Source organism: Rhinolophus hipposideros, assembly GCF_964194185.1.
Source record: "Rhinolophus hipposideros genome assembly, chromosome: 22".
Taxonomy (NCBI): Eukaryota; Metazoa; Chordata; class Mammalia; order Chiroptera; family Rhinolophidae; genus Rhinolophus; species Rhinolophus hipposideros.
The window spans coordinates 21,083,314-21,100,412 of NC_138068.1; the positions used below are offsets into that span (position 1 = coordinate 21,083,314).

The 17,099-nt window shown below is 46.2% G+C and overlaps 2 protein-coding genes across 3 annotated transcripts in view; both read right to left on the reverse strand.

The window, feature by feature from the left end:
* The window catches only part of CHMP4B (charged multivesicular body protein 4B), a 41,961-nt gene extending 36,529 nt beyond the window's left edge, over positions 1-5,432 (reverse strand). The window contains exon 1 of the mRNA XM_081033890.1: positions 5,097-5,432. Coding sequence (XP_080890016.1) covers positions 5,097-5,286 — 190 coding nt within the window. The 5' untranslated portion in view covers positions 5,287-5,432. The remainder of the gene's footprint in view (positions 1-5,096) is intronic.
* A 10,295-nt stretch (positions 5,433-15,727) lies between these two features.
* Positions 15,728-17,099, reverse strand: part of ZNF341 (zinc finger protein 341) — a gene marked incomplete at its 5' end in the record, with an annotated part of 36,660 nt that continues 35,288 nt past the window's right edge. For both annotated transcript variants that reach the window (XM_081033892.1, XM_081033891.1), the window contains one exon: positions 15,728-17,001. In XM_081033892.1, the coding sequence (XP_080890018.1) occupies positions 16,472-17,001 (530 nt within the window). In that variant the 3' untranslated portion in view covers positions 15,728-16,471. The remainder of the gene's footprint in view (positions 17,002-17,099) is intronic.

Sequence of the window (17,099 nt, forward strand, 5' to 3'; positions counted from 1 at the left end):
ACAGACGGTCTCTCTGACACTCCATCTGTCTTAAGAAGTAAACCAAACCCAATCTAGCCAGCCATTTCTTCAAACAAGAAATTTAAGTGTCACCAAGGGAAACTGCCCCTGCTCAGTCCCCTGCGTGGGTCTCAGGCTTCCCCTCCCAGGCCCTCTGGCACAGGAGATCCTGATGGCACATACACCATTAACACGCTGTGACTTTCAACCTGATACCTTGATTGCAGAGAAGCAAAAGGCCACGGGCACTATCAATTTAACTTATTAAGATGTCTTCCCACATGCTAATGTTTTAGAGCAATTTTATTAAACATGAGAGCCACCCTGGCTCCAGCAATGAGCAAGACTTAATGAAGACATATTTCCTGTGAGCTACTGGCCTCTCTGCATCCATCAGACATTTCTAGCTAAACCTAAATTAACCTGTAAATGAACTGATTTACATCCATAAATCCAAAAGAAATGTACCAAGATAGGGTGTTTGAGATACTCAGTCTCCATTTCCCAATCTCATACAATTCTCTTGTTAGACTAAAATATGAGCCTTTCTACAAATTGTTTTCGTCTTTATTAAAATGGAAAAAAGGAAATCTGAACCAGCTAGGGTAGGCATTTTATAACTAGTTACAATGCCTTAAGAAGAAAAGACTCTGTGATACCTTCTCATCTTTCTTAGACAGAAAACCAACAGGACACTGTTTAGAAAGGTACCAAAGAAGACCTAATTAAGTTTGGGTGATATCTGTCATTTCACCTAGGCTGAATCCTCGTTTCCATGCAGTTCTCAGTGAAAGAACTTTTCCATTTTGACAATGAAACCAAATAAGTCTGATCAACAATAACTTTATTAGAAAAAGAAAGAAAAGTACACTTGCTCAGTATCCACAATGTGCCACACCCTTTCATATACTACCTTAGCTAATCCTCTTCCTAATCATGTGAGATAAATATTATTTCCACTTTACAGAAAAGGAAAGGAATGATATTTACGTCTCTTGGATGGCAGGGATCGTGTCTGGTGTCTCTTTGTTCCCAGCACTAAGCGTGGGGCCTGGGACACAGTTTAAGAGCCTGCCACATGCTTAAGAATGAATGCATGATGAAAGGAAAGGAAAAGGAATTTGGAAAAAATGCAATCCAACTTTTGCTCTAGGCACCTAATTGAAACCACTGCCCGGAACACACCTGCACACTGCAAATAATCTACTTGAGCTTCAGAGGTTTGTTTCAAAGGAAAATTTATCATCTTTTCCAATGTGTATACCACAAAGACAGGAACCCATTTGGCTATATACTCCACAGGACAGGGCCTAGTCCTGTCTCACTTCTTTTTCTCCCACTCAGCACCACACCTTGCACAGTGGGTGTTTAATGAGCTGAGCGATGATGAAGGTCATGGTGATACCTTCAGCCATCATGGGAGTCAAGAGAACACAAGAGGCCCACAGCCACCAGAAGAACTGGTCTCTGAGTCGAGTTACATCCTCTCTCCAGCCTCATTTTCCTCTCTGTCCAATGGGAAAAACAGAACACACTCACAAGACTGTTTTCATTCATTTAATAAACATGTACTGAGCACTGGGCACAGGCCAGGCACTGTGCCAGGTGCTGGGGACACAATACTGAACGCGATAATCCCATCCTGCCCCATGGAGCTCATCTCAATGACGGCTGAGACTCGTGGAAAGAGGAGTTTTACAAACTTCAAAGAACTACGTATCATGATGAAGTATTGCTCCTCCTCTGTTCCCCATCTGGTTAATGGCATCACCCTCTACCCACGTCCAAGCCGTAAACTTGGGAATCATCCTCAACTCCTCCGTCCCTGGGTTCTGCCCACAGTTCCAATCAACCACCAAGCCTCTGCCGATTCTCCTTCAGAAAAGTCTGACATGTAGTACTTCTCATCTAGTTTTCCACTCTTCTACTGCAGGCCCTTTGTTCCCACCTGAATAAGGACAAGTCTTGTAATAATGATATTGGCAAGCATTTATTGATCAGTTACAGATGGCAGGCAGTGCACTGAAAGCTTTGTACGCGTAACATAATTTACTCTCATAAGGCAGGTACTAGCACCCTTACTTACAGAGGAGGAATCTGAGGTGCGGAATAACCTGCCTAAGGCGTCCACACAGCTAGTGACAAAGCTATGGCTCAAATCCAAGTTGATGAGATTCTACCCTTGTCCTTTACCCGATCCCTGCCTCCAACCCCTTCCTGGTCAGTCTACACTCCTTCCTCTTATGCTGCTGCTGGAGAGTTCTTTCAAAACTCCAAGCTGCTATGTCTCTTCTGCTTAAAGACATCCAGTGGTTCCTCACTACCTCCAGGTTAAGGTCTAAAGGTACAGGCCACTCCCGTGGTATCTACCTGCTGTCCTACCAGTCTCACAGCTCCCCAAACTCCTTGCTGACCCACCTACATCTCATCCTCCTCGGTGAGGCTTCTTTTCCCCTCCAGACAGGAACCTCCTCTTTAGCCTAAGCCCCAAATATACACTCATGTTTCAGCACTGACTGGTATGTTTCCTTCCTTCCTTCCTTCCCTCCCTCCCTCCCTCTCTCTCCCCGCCACACACATACAGAAATTCTCCCTCTCTCTCACTGTCTCTCTCTCTCTCAAAAAACCCCAAAACGACACACTTCCAATGTTGAGTCCCTGGAAGGCAGGCACAGTGTATTTCCATCTCTGATCGTCTGGGCCCCAGCACAGTATCAAGTCAGTAAGTGACTAACCGAGTGTTACGTGGTGATGTTAACACCTCACAGTACTATCCCCGTAAGCAAGTAAGGCCTTTCCCCCAGAGGCCGTTAAAAATAAGGGCCGTAGCTCCTGCCCTCTCAGGCCAACTCAAGAAACAGACTGCTTTCAGCAAAGTTATTACAACTAACTGAGGTTGGTCCTCCATATTGTGCTGGCAGCCTCTCCAAGCCTCTGGAAAGCCAATTCAATCACCTCTAAAACTGCAGAAACTAAACTAGCTCCAGACCAAAAGACCACCGGAGAATTGCCCTCAGATGAAAGATGAAGTAAACTGACGGCCTCCTCCACCACCCAGCAATGGGCAAAGCATTCCCAAATGCAGACCGGTAAAACAATGACTAATTACCACGACCAACAGAGGATCCTGACAGAGAGTCGTCAAAGAAAAAAGCTAGACACAGCAAAATCTCATCCTGCTGTCCATCTCCAGAGCTACAACTGGAGTCCAGACCACAGATAATTGCAACTGGCTCCTCACTGGTCCCTCTGCTTCAACCCTTACCCCGCCCCCAGCCCCGCCCCACTGGTCTACTTTCCAAAGAGCTGCCAGATGATGTTTTTAAAACTATATCAATGACTGAGACATGCTCCTGCTTAACACCCTCCTACAGCTTTCCATCCAGTTGGAATACAATCCAAACTCTCTACCAGGAAGTTTGAGGTCCACTCCCACCTCTTTATTTCATACCACACTTCAGCCACTGTATTTCAGAAACAGAGATCTTCTGTTTCTTAAAAAAGGCCAACCTCTAGGCCTTTTCCTATGCCACTCTCCCTGTCTGGAAGGCCCCTCCCCTAGATTTTTACGGAGCTGGTTACTTTTCAAGGTTCAGTTCCAATTTTTCCTGTTCAAAGAGTACTTCCCCGACCACTCTATCCATAAAGTGGTGCCCCATCACTTCCCATCAGGTTTGTTTTTAGCACATCACAACTAGACAATATTTTCTTCATTTATTTTGCTGTCTGTCTTCTCCCTCATTAGGGTGGAAGCTGTGTTTTGTTCACCCTGTAAATACAGTGCGTTCGGTAAATACAAAAAAAGACTTTCCAGAGGTTTCATTGCCTCTCAACCGAGGGGCAACCTCAGGAGGAGCTATTTCGTTATTCTGTTAGAACGAAGACAATATCTACTCAGCCCCTGGTACATGCTGGGCACTGTACATCCATGATTTTCCTTTCAGAGGTACATTAACTAGATCAAGGTCACGTGGCTGGCAACTACCAGACTTCTGCGTTGCGTACTTGTTTGTATAGCTCCTAAGCCCCTCACCTCTGCCCCGTCTCAAGAGGGAGGGTTGTCACTCTGTGGTTCCTTCTCATGTTGCCATCATAACAAGAAGACTCTCTTTGTCTACATTGCTTTACAGTTATGACAGCATTTCCACATGCATTCGCCTCACTTGAGGAGACTATCAAGCCCTTACCCAGAAAGTCACACAACAAGTCAGGTGCCTCAAGGTCCCACATCCCTGTCCTGAACCCCGGCAGCGGGGACTAGGGGAGGCTGGGCCCATGGCGGCCGGAAACCCTCGTTTTTGGTCCACAGGGATGGGGAAGCGGTGAGTCACCCGGTGAAGGCTTGGACTGTGAAACTCTGATAAGACCTGGCCATGAAGCCACAAGAAGTGAATCATAGCGCTGGCAGGCACTTTAGGCCTCATGGAGGCCGAACCCTGGCTGGCTCCATGGGGACAAGGAGGCCTCCAGAGAAAAAGGAACTTGCTCAAGTTCACTTAGCTGGGACCAGGGGGTCTCCTGTCCCCCAGTCCCATTTCCTCTCCATCAAGGAGGCTTCTCACGGGGATTCTGAGTCGGGGTGTGTGTGGGGGGGGGGAGGGGGGAGCCAGGGGCAGGTCCTGGGCTCCACAGAGGGCGAGGGGAGGGGAGGCGAGGGGAGGGCAGGGGAGGGCGAGGCGAGGGGAGGGCAGGGGAGGGCGGGGGAGGGGAGAGCCCAGGAAGCGCACAAGGGGGGGGGCAGAAATGAGTCCAGACGGAGGCGGCGGCGGGATCTGGGAAGGTGAGTGACGGCAGGTCCTCGGGAGGAGGAAAGGACGGAGGAGGAAGGCACAGAGTAAGGGCAGAGGCCGGTGTTGTGAAAACGGGGTGTGCAGGGGCCCGGCAGGGTGAGGAGGGGAGGGGGCTTGGAATGAGAGTCTGCAGGCCGGGGAGACGCTGAAGGCAGTCAGACGGGGACAGCCCCCAACCCAAAAAGGCACGGAAGGGGATCTGACCGGGAAGATTGCCGACAACCGAGCACACCCCGGGGCGAGGCTGACCAAGGTGGAGTCCGGGCCCGGGGAGCTGAGGGGAACCTGAGGGCCGGGCCGACTCACCGCGCTTGTTTTTGGTGCCGTGCTTCTTGGCGGCCGTCAGCTCCTGCTCGATCTTCTTCTCCAGGAATTCTTGCTTCTTACTTAGCATCTCCTCAGTGTCCCGCAGCCGCTGGATGGCCTCCTGGGGGGTCGGGCCGCCCTTGCCAGACTTACCCCCTCCAGCCCCGAACAGTTTCCCGAACACCGACATGGTGGCTGCTCGCCGTGCCGGCCTACGCCGCCCGCTCCGGCTAGGCTCGGCTCCGGCGCCCGCTCCCGGCCCAGCCGCTCCCTGAACCGCAGGCCTCTCCGCCGCCTCCGCCCCACAGACGGGCCTGGCCGCGCCACCTCCCACAGGCCCCCACGCCCGGCCTGGCCGGCGTCAGGGCAACGAGCCACTGACTGCAACTCCCGGTGGGCAATGCGCTGACTGTGCCTTAAATCTAATGGAGAGAGGCGCGCGGCATGCCGGGAGGCTATAGTTTTCCGGCTTGAGTCGCTCAGCGGCGCGTATTTTTGGTTTATCTAGGGTCAAAGGGCGAGGTGGCATGCTGGGAAATGTAGTTTCCTTGGGAACCCGCTCTACAGAGGAATGACAGAAATAACAATATTTTACAAAACAGTAGTTAACATTATGCACATTCTGTAATCCGTGCATCGTGCAAAGTGCTTTATATGCATTATCACATTTAATTCTCACAAACCTATGACAGATAATACTGTTCCTATTTTGTAAGTGAATAACTAAGACTAAGAAATTGAGTGACTGGCTTAATTTACTAGCCCTATCTTTGCATATGCTGTTCCCTCTACCTGGAATGCCTTTCTACTTTTTAGTTACCTAACAGGTTCTTCGAAACCTACTAGTGGCTAACAGCCCTGGGACTGGAGTTAGTCTGCAAAGGTTCAAAACCTACCTTGAATACTTACTTGGGCAAGTTACTTCCCCTAATCTGTGTGCCTCCCTTTCCAAAACTGTAAACAGGAAATGATGATAACAGGACAACCTCCAAGCTTAAGTAAGATAGGGAATGTAAAGTGCTTACTCAGCATAGGCCTAGCACAGTAGGTGCTCAACAATGTGTATTAATTTCTAGATATTGTGGGTCATTATTACGCCCAATAATAATTTAAACAAGAGGAGAGCCAGAACTTTCAAAAGTAACAAAAGTATTGAGGATTTTCCCCCCTGCATTACAAGGCCCAGCTGGTTGTGGGGCTACATTTCATTGTTTTCCCTTTTCCTTCGCTGTCAAGAATCATTTTTCCATTCATTAGCAGTGAGGCTGAATCTAGAAGCCAATACCTCCCCCAAGCCCACTATTCTAATTTGCTACTTCCAATTGCCAATAAAGAAAAATATGACTTCTCAAAGGCCTTTTTTATTCCTTCCTGAACCTTTTAAATATGTGCAATTGTTTGGGAACAGTTTCAAATAAATAACAGCTTACCTGAACTTTTTCTCTATCATTTCACATATGAGTGTTATCTCCTCCACAGAGTATGATCTATATGTAAATAAAAACATGTCTTAGATGTTGTTGTTCTTGTTGTAATGTACCACGATCCCAGCCTGCATATACAGGTAATCAACCATTCTCAGAGGATGGAAGAGTTTGTCTTTCACCCAGCTTTCCAGGTTGGGAGAAAATTTTCAAATGTGAGAGACAAACTAAAACTGTCAAGAATTCACAGCAGCATAAATTGTGAACTATATGTCACACTTATGTTTGTTTTGTAATTGAAACATGGCAATATTTTTATCAAAATAAAAAATAAAAACAAAGAGACTTCACTCAAGCCACCTATGGGTACAACAACCCCTCCACATCTAAGCAAAATGCCTCCTTCCCTGTTACCTAAGTCATGCCGCAACCAAGCATACAGGTACAAAGCACTTGCTGGGCTTGAGCCATGACCCAAAGAAAATATGAATAGGCAGACACTGTAGGCCTCACCACCACCAGACTTATATTGCTGTGGAGTAAACTTGGAAAATAGTAGAACCCCTCATGTCATAACTTTGGGAGCCCAGAAAAACATCTTGGGGATATGACCACAGAACACTCAGATTTCACTTGAGTACCAACCCCAAATGATCACTGTGGACCACTCAGATTGCTGGGTTGAGAAGCATTTTCAGGCTACATAAGGACTCCTTGTAAAAATGTGCTAAATCGATTTGTAATGTCTGCCAAGAGTGTTGGATTGGAAATGGTAACATCTCGGCAAGGTAGCTGCCATCCTGGATCCAGCTGCCTCGGTAGAGGATTCTCAGAGGGAATCTCCATACTGGAGAGCCCTGGGTTTTCCTGGCCTTCAATTTTTCTGGTCTCTTGGGCAAATGAGCAGACTCTTCAAACTGTGACTGACTGGTATTATTAGCTCATTAAAAAGTGTGTGAAAAGAATGACATACCATTACATGCAACAACTTGGATGACTCACAGATATTATGCTGAGTGAAAGAAATCAGACACAGAAGTCTGTACAATTCCATTTATACAGAATTCAAAACAAGAGAAAACAAATCTATGGTGATAGGAGTCAGAATAGTGGTTACCTCCGAGGGTGGCATAGCCCAGGCACAATGACTTCCATGGAGTGCTGGACAGGATGTACATCAAGATCCAGTTGTGTTCACATGTGTATATACAAATATATCTGTCTTTATACTTAAGATAATTGCCCTTTACATAACTTCTGTGCTTTAATAAATACATATTGTATCACAATTTAAAAAATTTCTTTGGTAAAAACAGCAACAGAAGAAGACAGTTTTGGTTTGCAAAGTACATTTGCATACAAAATCCTATCTTGTCTCCCTCCATCCACCAAAGCGCCATGAAATAAGCATTACTATACCATCTCTATTTTACAGTTGAGGAAACTGAGGCCCACAGAAGTAGGAATTGCCGGAGGTCACATGGTTAAGGACACTCAGCCATATTCGTAAACTTCTTTAAAAATACGTCAAGACAAGCTGAATTAATAAAACCTATTATGAATAATAGGTTTTAAATTATGAATAATAAAAAATTACGAAACTTGACACCACATCAAATACAGAGGATTTTGCTGATTGTTAGCTGTAAAAACCAAGTAGAATACATATAACACCCTTTCCTGATAAAAACGCTCAACAAACTAGGACTAGAGCTGCTTAATCTGATAAAGACCGCCTATGAAAAACCCTCAGCTAACATGATACTTAATCGTGAAAGACTGAAAGTTTTCCCTTGAAGAGCAGAAACAAGACCAGGATGTCTACTCCCACCACTTCTATTCTGGAGGTTCTAACCTGGGCAATTAGGCAAGAAAAAGAAACAAAAGGCATCCAGATTGAAAAAGAACAAGCAAACCTATTTCTATTTGCAGATGACATGATCTTCTATATAGAAAACCCAAAAGAATCCACAAAAAATACTATTAGAGCTAAAAATGAGTTCAGCAAAGTTACAGGATACAAGATCAACACTCAAAATGTATTTTTATACATTAGTAAAAGACAATCTGAAAATTATATTAAGAAAACCATTCCATTTACAATAACATCAAAAAGAATGAAACACTTAAGAATAAATTTAACCAAAGAAATGCAATTCTTGTACACTGAAAAGTATAATATTTTGTAGAAAGAAATTAAAGAAGATCTAAATAAATGGAGAAACATCCCATGTTCATGGATTAGAATTATTATTGATAAGGTGGCAACACTCTCCAAATTGATCTACAGATTCAATACAATCCCTATCAAAATCTGAGCTATCTTTTTTACAGAAAATGGACAAGCTGATTCTAAAATTCATAGAGAATTGCAAGGGGCCCTGAATAGCCAAAACAAAATTGGAGGACTCACATTTCCCAATTTCAAAATTTGCTATAAAGCTACAGTAATCAAAACAGTGAGGTACTGGAATAAGGATAGACAAATAGATCAATGGAGAATAGAAATAAGAGTCAAGAAATAAACTCATACATCTATGATCAATTGATTTTCAACAAGAGGGCCAAGACCATTCAATGAAAAAAGAATAGTCTTTTCAACAAATGATGCTGGGATAACTAGATATTCAAATATAAAAGAATGAATTTGTATCCCTACCTCACATCGTATCAAAAACTAACTCAAATGGAACAAGGACCTAACTATAAGACATAAAACTATAAAACATTTAGAGGGAAACATAGTGTAAATCTTTGTGACCTTCAATTAGGCAACCAGGTCCTTAACTATGACACCAAAAGCACAAGCAACAAAAGAAAAAAAAAAGATACATTGGACTTCATCAAAATTAAAAACTTTTGTGTACCAAAGTATAGTAAAAAGAAAGTGAAAGACAACCCATGAAATGAAAGAAAATAAGGCAAATCCTATGTCTTACAGGGGGGTACTATTCAGAATATATTTTATTTATTTATTTATTTAAAGATTTTATTGGGGAAGGGGAACAGGACTTTATTGGGGAATAGTGTGTACTTCCAGGCCTTTTTTTCCAAGTCAAGTTGTTGTCCTTTCAGTCTTAGTTGTGGAGGGCACAGCTCAGCTCCAGGGCCAGTTGCCGTTTTTCTAGTTGCAGGGGGCACAGCCTACCATCCCTTGCGGGAGTCGAACTGGCACTCCAACCAACGGAGCCATCCGGGAGGCAGCTCAACTCAAGGTGCCGTGTTCAATCTTAGTCGCAGGGGGCGGAGCCCACCATCCCTTGTGGGACTCGAGGAGTTGAACCGGCAACCTTGTGGTTGAGAGCCCACTGGCCCATGTGGGAATCGAAGCGGCAGCCTTCGGAGTTAGGAGCACAGAGCTCCAACCGCCTGAGCCACCGGGCCAGCCCCTAAAATGGTGACTTTTATGTTATGTTAATTTTATCTAAAAAGAAGCATGTTGAAGTAATGAAAAGAAAATATGTTTTGGGGCTCACCACATAAACCTAGATTAGAATCAAGACTGCCATTCAGTCACGTGGCAAGGTGCTTCACCTGCCTCAATTTCCGCAGCTGTGAAAAAGACACTATCTTTCTCACCAGGCCATTCTGAGGATTCAGTGAGAACATAGATAAAGGGCCTGGCACAGAATATGCATCTAATAAATATTTACAAAATAAATAAACAGTAACAATAACAGGAATAAGCATCACTAATATCTGTTGATCCTTCACTCTGAGTCAGATTGTTTACATAGAATATATCACTTAATCATCCAACTACAGCCCTATGGGATATGCACAGATTACAGTTCAGGAAACAGCTTAGAGGTTGAAGAACTTGCCCAAGGTCACCCCATTATTAAGTGGTATGGTTGGCATTTGAAACCCCCAGCAAATAATAGAAAATATTTATTGAGCACTTTATGCTAAGCAAGACACTGAGCTAAGCATTTTGCTCAGTTAGCCCACAAAACAACTGCATTAAGTGGGCATTATTATTGTCCCCATTTTATACAGTAGGTATTGGAGAAACAGAGAAGTTGAAAAGCTTACCCTTACAGCTTGTAAGGGCAGAGCTAAGGTTCTTACTGTAAAGACAACCAGCTTGGCCATATGCTATACTGCTTACATCCAAATGAATAAATGGATAGAGACACACACAAACTAACCCATAAATAAAAGAAGTGTGATGGGCCTGGGAGCAGGTATGACCTCCCTGAGGAATAGGGCCAAGTTAGCAATAGGGGCAGGACAGAGCGGCAGAACCTCCAAGGGGTAAGTGGGGAGTAAGGGGAGATTATGCACTGGAAGGGCCCCTTTACTTGAGCTAATGGAGGGGTTACAGGGCCCACCCCATACCCATTCATCTGAGCATGTGCAGGCCACACAACAGGCACTGTGCTCTAGAGGGTCAAATATTTCCTTCTCAGTGAGGCTTTCTAGGCCACCTCATACAATTCTGCAACCTTCAGCCACACCCCACTCCCAAAACCTCTGCTCTCCTCTATTTTTTTCCTACAATACTCATATAACATATTATATAATTTGCTTATTTATGTTGCTGTTTATCTTCTGCTTCTCCCACAGGGGATCTCCACAGATCATTGGTTCATAAAGTATCAATGCCGTAACTATATCTAGCATGTAGTAGGTGCTGAATAAATATTTGTAAAATAACAAATTAATGGACTGAGGTAGCAGTGAATCGGGGAGCAGGAGTACTGGGTTTGGCCTAATCCTTGCCATGATGAGACCTGGACAAGACTCTCTCCTTTTCTGGGCCTCAGTTTATTCTCTGATTCTATAAAGGGCCCAAGGCTCTTAAGTTGGGCCTCTGCCTCCTGCTTCAGGGTTCTGTGCCTGACCACACACCAACCACCCTTGGTGAAAGATGGGTCACCCACAACCCTGAGATGGAATCTGCTAACCTCCCTGACCACCACCCTACAGCTCTTTGAGAATCCATGGGGTCACTTGCTGGCAGCCTTGAAGGTTTTGAGCAGCTGCAGTTGCCACCTCCATGCCTCCCTTCCCAGGAGACACAAAACTGGTCCAACTGGTTCTCCTGGACCATAGGGCATACCTGCTCAGTCAACTGAGACTTCCAAGCCACTGCCTCTGTCACTTGTCCCAGATATTCTCAGCTCCCTCTTAAAAACGAAAAGTGTTCTATCAGGTATTAACTTCCAGGGCTTTGGGTCAGCCGTTTCTCAGCCGTTTACATGGCAGATTCTTACTGGGGGAAATTGATTCGTGAACTCCATGGAATGCGTGGAGGGGGTGGGTAGAATAGGCCCTGTTTTCTCATTCACTTAGCAAATATTGATCGAGCAATTCCTGGGCAGTTCTACGCACTGTAAAAATAACAGAGAACAAAACAGACAAAAGTCTTTGACCTTGCGGACTTTTGGTTCTAATTAAGGGAACAGACAAAATAGAAATGTCTAATATAATGTCAAGGATGATTAATACAAATGAAGCAGGGTAAGGAGCAAGAGTGTGATGGGGTGGAGTGGGAACTATTTTAGACAGATTGGTCAGAGAAGGCCTCTCAGCGGGACTTTTGGATAAAGGTGAATAGAGGAAAAGAACTAGCCACATGAAAATCTACAGGAAAAACATTCTAGACAGAGGGAACAGCAAGTGCAAAGGCCCTAAGACAGGAACTAGCTTATATGATGGAAGAGCAGCAAGAGGGCAGGTGTGGTTGGAGTGGAGTGAGAGAAGAAAAGAGTGGTAGGAGATGAGGGCTGCATCATGTTGAACCTGGAAATCTATTGCCTTGAATCTATGGCTTTGAATCTATTTCATTCTGGGAGAGATCAAAATACACCAGAGGGTTTTAAACAGGAAAGTGGCCTAATCTGATTCAGGCTCTAGAAATATTTCTTGGGCTGCTGTCAAGAGAATGGATCATGGTGGGGGAAGAGAGAAAGCAGGGAGACTAAAAAGAAGCCGATACAGTCATCCATTCACGAGCCTGGTAGCCTGGACAGGCTAATGGTGGCCAAGGAGATGAACAGAGGTTGGAGCCTTGGTTCCAAATAAAACCCAGCTCATCAGAACTGGTGAGAGCTTCAGAGATCCTAAAACAAGACACAAAATTGGAGTCCTGGGTTTGAAGCCCAGTTCCACACATTCTGGCTCTGAGTCCTTGGGCAGGTGGCCACACCTCTCTGAGCCTTGGCTTCCCCATCTGTACACTAAGCATAAGAGAGCTTTCTTCCAAGGAGTGTCTTGAGGACTCAGTGACATGTACATAAGGTACAGAGCACAGGGCTTGGTACCTAGACAGTCCGGAGAGTTAGCCACAACTAAACTCCCCACATTTATCAATAGAGAAACTTAAGGCAGTTAGCTTAGTGGCAGACAGAAGACTAGAAGGGGGAGGGAGAAAAGGAAGCAGGATTTACAGGGTTCCTCAGGTCACATACCCACAGAGTCTAGAAATAAAATGGATGAGTAAAGTGGGCCAGGAAAATGAAAAATCATGTGATCCTCTCTAGCTATCCTGTTACCCCACTTTTGAGACATAGGAAATTAGAACTATTTCTCTAAGATAAATCAACACAAGTACAGTAAGTAGCAACCAACATTCAGCTGCAATGTCAGGGAGACAGCATGAGAACTATGGCCATCTGAAATGCATGTTCCCATAGAAAGGGAATGGCTAGCCAGCTCTGACTGCTGCCCCACTGTATCAGATACCCCAATTTTAATTTTAGAAGTCAGAAATCCAGATTTTTAAGTGAAATCTCCAAATTTTAATTAAATTTCTAATTGCTTCTTGATATGGGAACACAGTAAATGGTTATATATCGATCTTGCTATTATTTCAGCACCCTTGCTATTATTTCACCCTTTCTGATCTTTATATCATTTATTTCTTTTTCTTGCCTTATTGCTTTGGCGAGGCCTCCAACATAATGTTGGGGTCATGAAAGTAGGCATCCTTGTCTTGTTCCTGACACAGAGAATATGTCTGATTTTTCATTGTTGCAGTAGGTTTTTAATTGCATTATTTTTAAATGTTGGCTCATTTGTTTCAAACATTTTGAAAGCTAAACAATGTCTGTCTGTAGGCTGGGTTCAATCCATGGGCTGCCAATTTGTGAGCTCTGCTTTACCTGAATTCTCTCTGAATTGTGACATCAATTCAGATAGGTACTACTTTTTTTATATATATATTGGGGAACAGAGTGTCTTTCCAGGACACATCAGCTCCACGTCAAGTCATTGTTTTCCATCTAGTTGTGGGGGGTGCAACTCAGCTCCAAGTTAAGTTGTTGTTTTCTGTCTAGTTGGGGAGGGCGCAGCTCACTGGCCCGTGTGGAAATCGATCTGGCGATCTTGGTGTTATGAGCACTGCACTCTAACCACTGAGTCAACCGCCCATCCCAGGTAAGCACTATTATTCTTCCCCATTTGACATACGAGGACATAAAGATTCAGAGAGGCGAAGTGACTTGCCACAGTCACACAGCTGGGGTCAGAGAAAGGATTCAAACCCAGCTCTTCCTGATGCCACTATCTGTGGGATCCCGGATGCCCAGGACAAACCTTCTTACACTATACCATGTCCAGCATCTCAGGGCTCTGTAAGCCCTGAGGTCCTGGAGCAGTTTTATCATCAACTCTGAGTGACCCTTGACCAAGGAGCTTCCCCTCTCTGCGCCTCAGTCTCCCCATCTGCCAACTTAGGAGGGGTTTAGCTATGGGAAAACCAATATAGTTCCAGCCTCCTCCCCTTTGGTTGAACTCTGCATCTATTAAACATTAGACCTGATCTTGATTATGTCCCTTGTTCTGTGGCCTGGCTGTCGCTTACTGATGTATGACTTGGGGCTGCTTAACCTCTCTGTGCCTGTTGCCGCATTTCAGCTGCAAAATAGGATTAAATGTAGCACCTACTTCAAAGTGCTTAGGACATGCCAGGCACAGCATAAGGGCCTAGTAAATGTCAGTCCTCATGAATACTGGTAAATGTTCATGCATGTGTACACTGACAGGAGGAGGCAGAAATATAACTGAAATAGCTGTATTAGGATGAAAATGTGGTTTTTAACATTTCCTTTAATATCATAATTTTTAAAAATGTTTAATGCCTCCTATGATTCAACTACTATGTAGAGACTAACGTCCAAATTCCTTAACCCAACATCCAAGGATCTCTCTGATCCAACATCAACCCATACTTCAATAGAGCAAAGTAGCTAACAGCACATGGAGGTCGCTGGCCCAGCCTGAACCCCAGCTCTGTGACTTACTAGCTGTGTGAGCTTGGGCGAGGAATTTTGCCTCTCTGTGTCTGTTTCCACATTTGTAAAAACAAGTAACAATTCTCACCTGAAGGGGCTGAGGTGATGTGACATGAAAGGCTTAGTACAGTGTCGTAATATGTCCAAATGGAGGCTTGAACTTATTAGCAGTTGCCAGATCTACCCAGTCCCCTCCAATCTCTGGTGACCCTGGACCACTCACCAGCCCTGGAATACAGCAGGCCCTATACTGTCATACCTCGCAGTCCGTGCTTATGCCTTGTTCTCCCTCGCTATGACTTCCCCTAACTATCCATCCATCAAAATACTCTGTGTCAAGGCCCAGCTCAAATGTCACTTCCTCTGAAGAGACTTCCTGTCCCCACCAGCTCCTCCCCTGGCCTTTTTGAGAGCGGGGTACACTTACAGCCCTCATGTCCTCAGCTGTGCACTCCTGCTTCATTTGTCTCTCCCACTGCATCGTAGCCTTCTTGAGGATGTGAGAAGTGGGGCTTTCTCTGAGCTCCAGCCCTGGGCCCCAGCAAGGGTGTCAAGGCTTTTTCACTCTCTCCCAACCTCCCGATGAGCCTGGTTTGCTTTCTCCTGGACTATCTGGGGCTTGGGAAGGGAATGATGGACATGGGGGACTCTACAGCCATCCAGAGGCCTATTCATGATGGACCTCCGGCTCTGGTCATTGTTTCTTATTCCAAAGCGTTCGGGGTGAGGCCCGGATCCTGCATTTTCAAAAGCAGGATCCCTCTGGGTATATAAACCCCTCCCTCTGGGTGTTTCCAGGGGTTATATTCTGAAATGACTATTCTGGGAGCACCAAACCTCTCCATGGCTAATGGGGCAACCCAGCCTTGTGTGAGGGGCCATTGACCCCTCTGTACCCACACACTTTGGAGAGGGAAATGCTGCCACCTAGGGACTAAGAAAGAAACTGCCAAAGCCAGGGCCCAAGCCACGTGGATACTCATTTTGATAAAAACATTTATTGAGCACTTTCCAAGTGCGGAGTGCTATGCCAAACCCTTTGCATATTTCATCATACCAGATCCCCATGACAGCCCTATGAGGTAGTTCTGTCATAAGCCTCCTTGTACAGATGAGGAACATGGGGCTCAAAGAGGTGAAAGGACTTACCCAAAGTCCCACAGCGAGTGACCGGCAGCGCTTGGATTTGAAGCTAGATCTGGCTGATAGCTGCACTCTAACCAGAACACTTGAGTGCCTCCTAAGTGCCTACATCCCAGAGGCATCTGGGGAGGCTGTGAGGAACCATTTGTGAAAAGGTCCGGCAGATGAGGGCTCTGACCATGTTGGGCTGCCCGAAGAGCAGTTTGACTGCAGGCCACCCTTAAGGCAGCCCGGAGGGGATGGGCAGGGCCATTCTGTCTTCTCTCCTAGGTGGCCCAACCACTAGCCTGGACCAGCCAGACCCTCGGCTGCTCAGGCTCAGCCACCTCTCTTCCTATTGCCCCTGCCTAGAAGCCACAGTAAGCCCTGCCCCAGGTCCCAGAATGCTACAGGGCTTTCCAGTAGGGGACATGGCAAGGTGGTCACGGGCCAGGGATTATAAATTACATTCCAGAAGGATTTCTGCTGAAGCTCCTTCCATTGGGAAGGATCTCTAGTCTGCCCCCAGAGGCCCTGGACCCAAAGACGCTCATCAGGCTGGGCCTTGGGAGCAAACACCACGTGTCCATCACTCCGAGGCCTGAATGTAGACGGGCACAGCAAGCATGGCACATGGACCGTCAGCCCCTGCCTGCAGCTCTGCCAGTGCCAGGTTGGAGCCCAGTCCCTCGGCATGCCCAGGCACTACCAGCTCAGGTTCACCACCCACTGTGCCACCCACTACAATGGACAGCACGGCATCTGGCTCTGAGAACGGTGGCCTGCCTGGGACGGCCTCGGGCACTGGCCCAGCCCCTGCGTCTTTCAGCTCCTCTAGCCCCAGTGGGTCAGGCAGGGGGGTCACCACTTTGCGTCCACCACTCGAGCCACTGCGGGGAGCTGCTCTCCTCCGGGGGGGCCGCCGGCCTTGCAGGTCCTTGTCCTTTTGGGGGCCGAGGCGGCAGCGGTGATCCTTGAGATACTTGTGACGAGAAAAGCCCTTGGCACAGCCAGCACAGCGGAACTTGTAGTTGCCCGTGTGGGCGCGCTGGTGCTCGGCGAGGTGGGCACGGCGGCTGAAGGACTTGCTGCACAGGGCACACTTGTGAAGCTTCATGCCTGGTGGGGAAGGGAAGTTGGTGAGAGGCACCTGGACCCTGCGACAGTGCCCCTGCGCTTCAGATAAAACCCAGTTTCTCGCTTGCCTCCAAGCATCC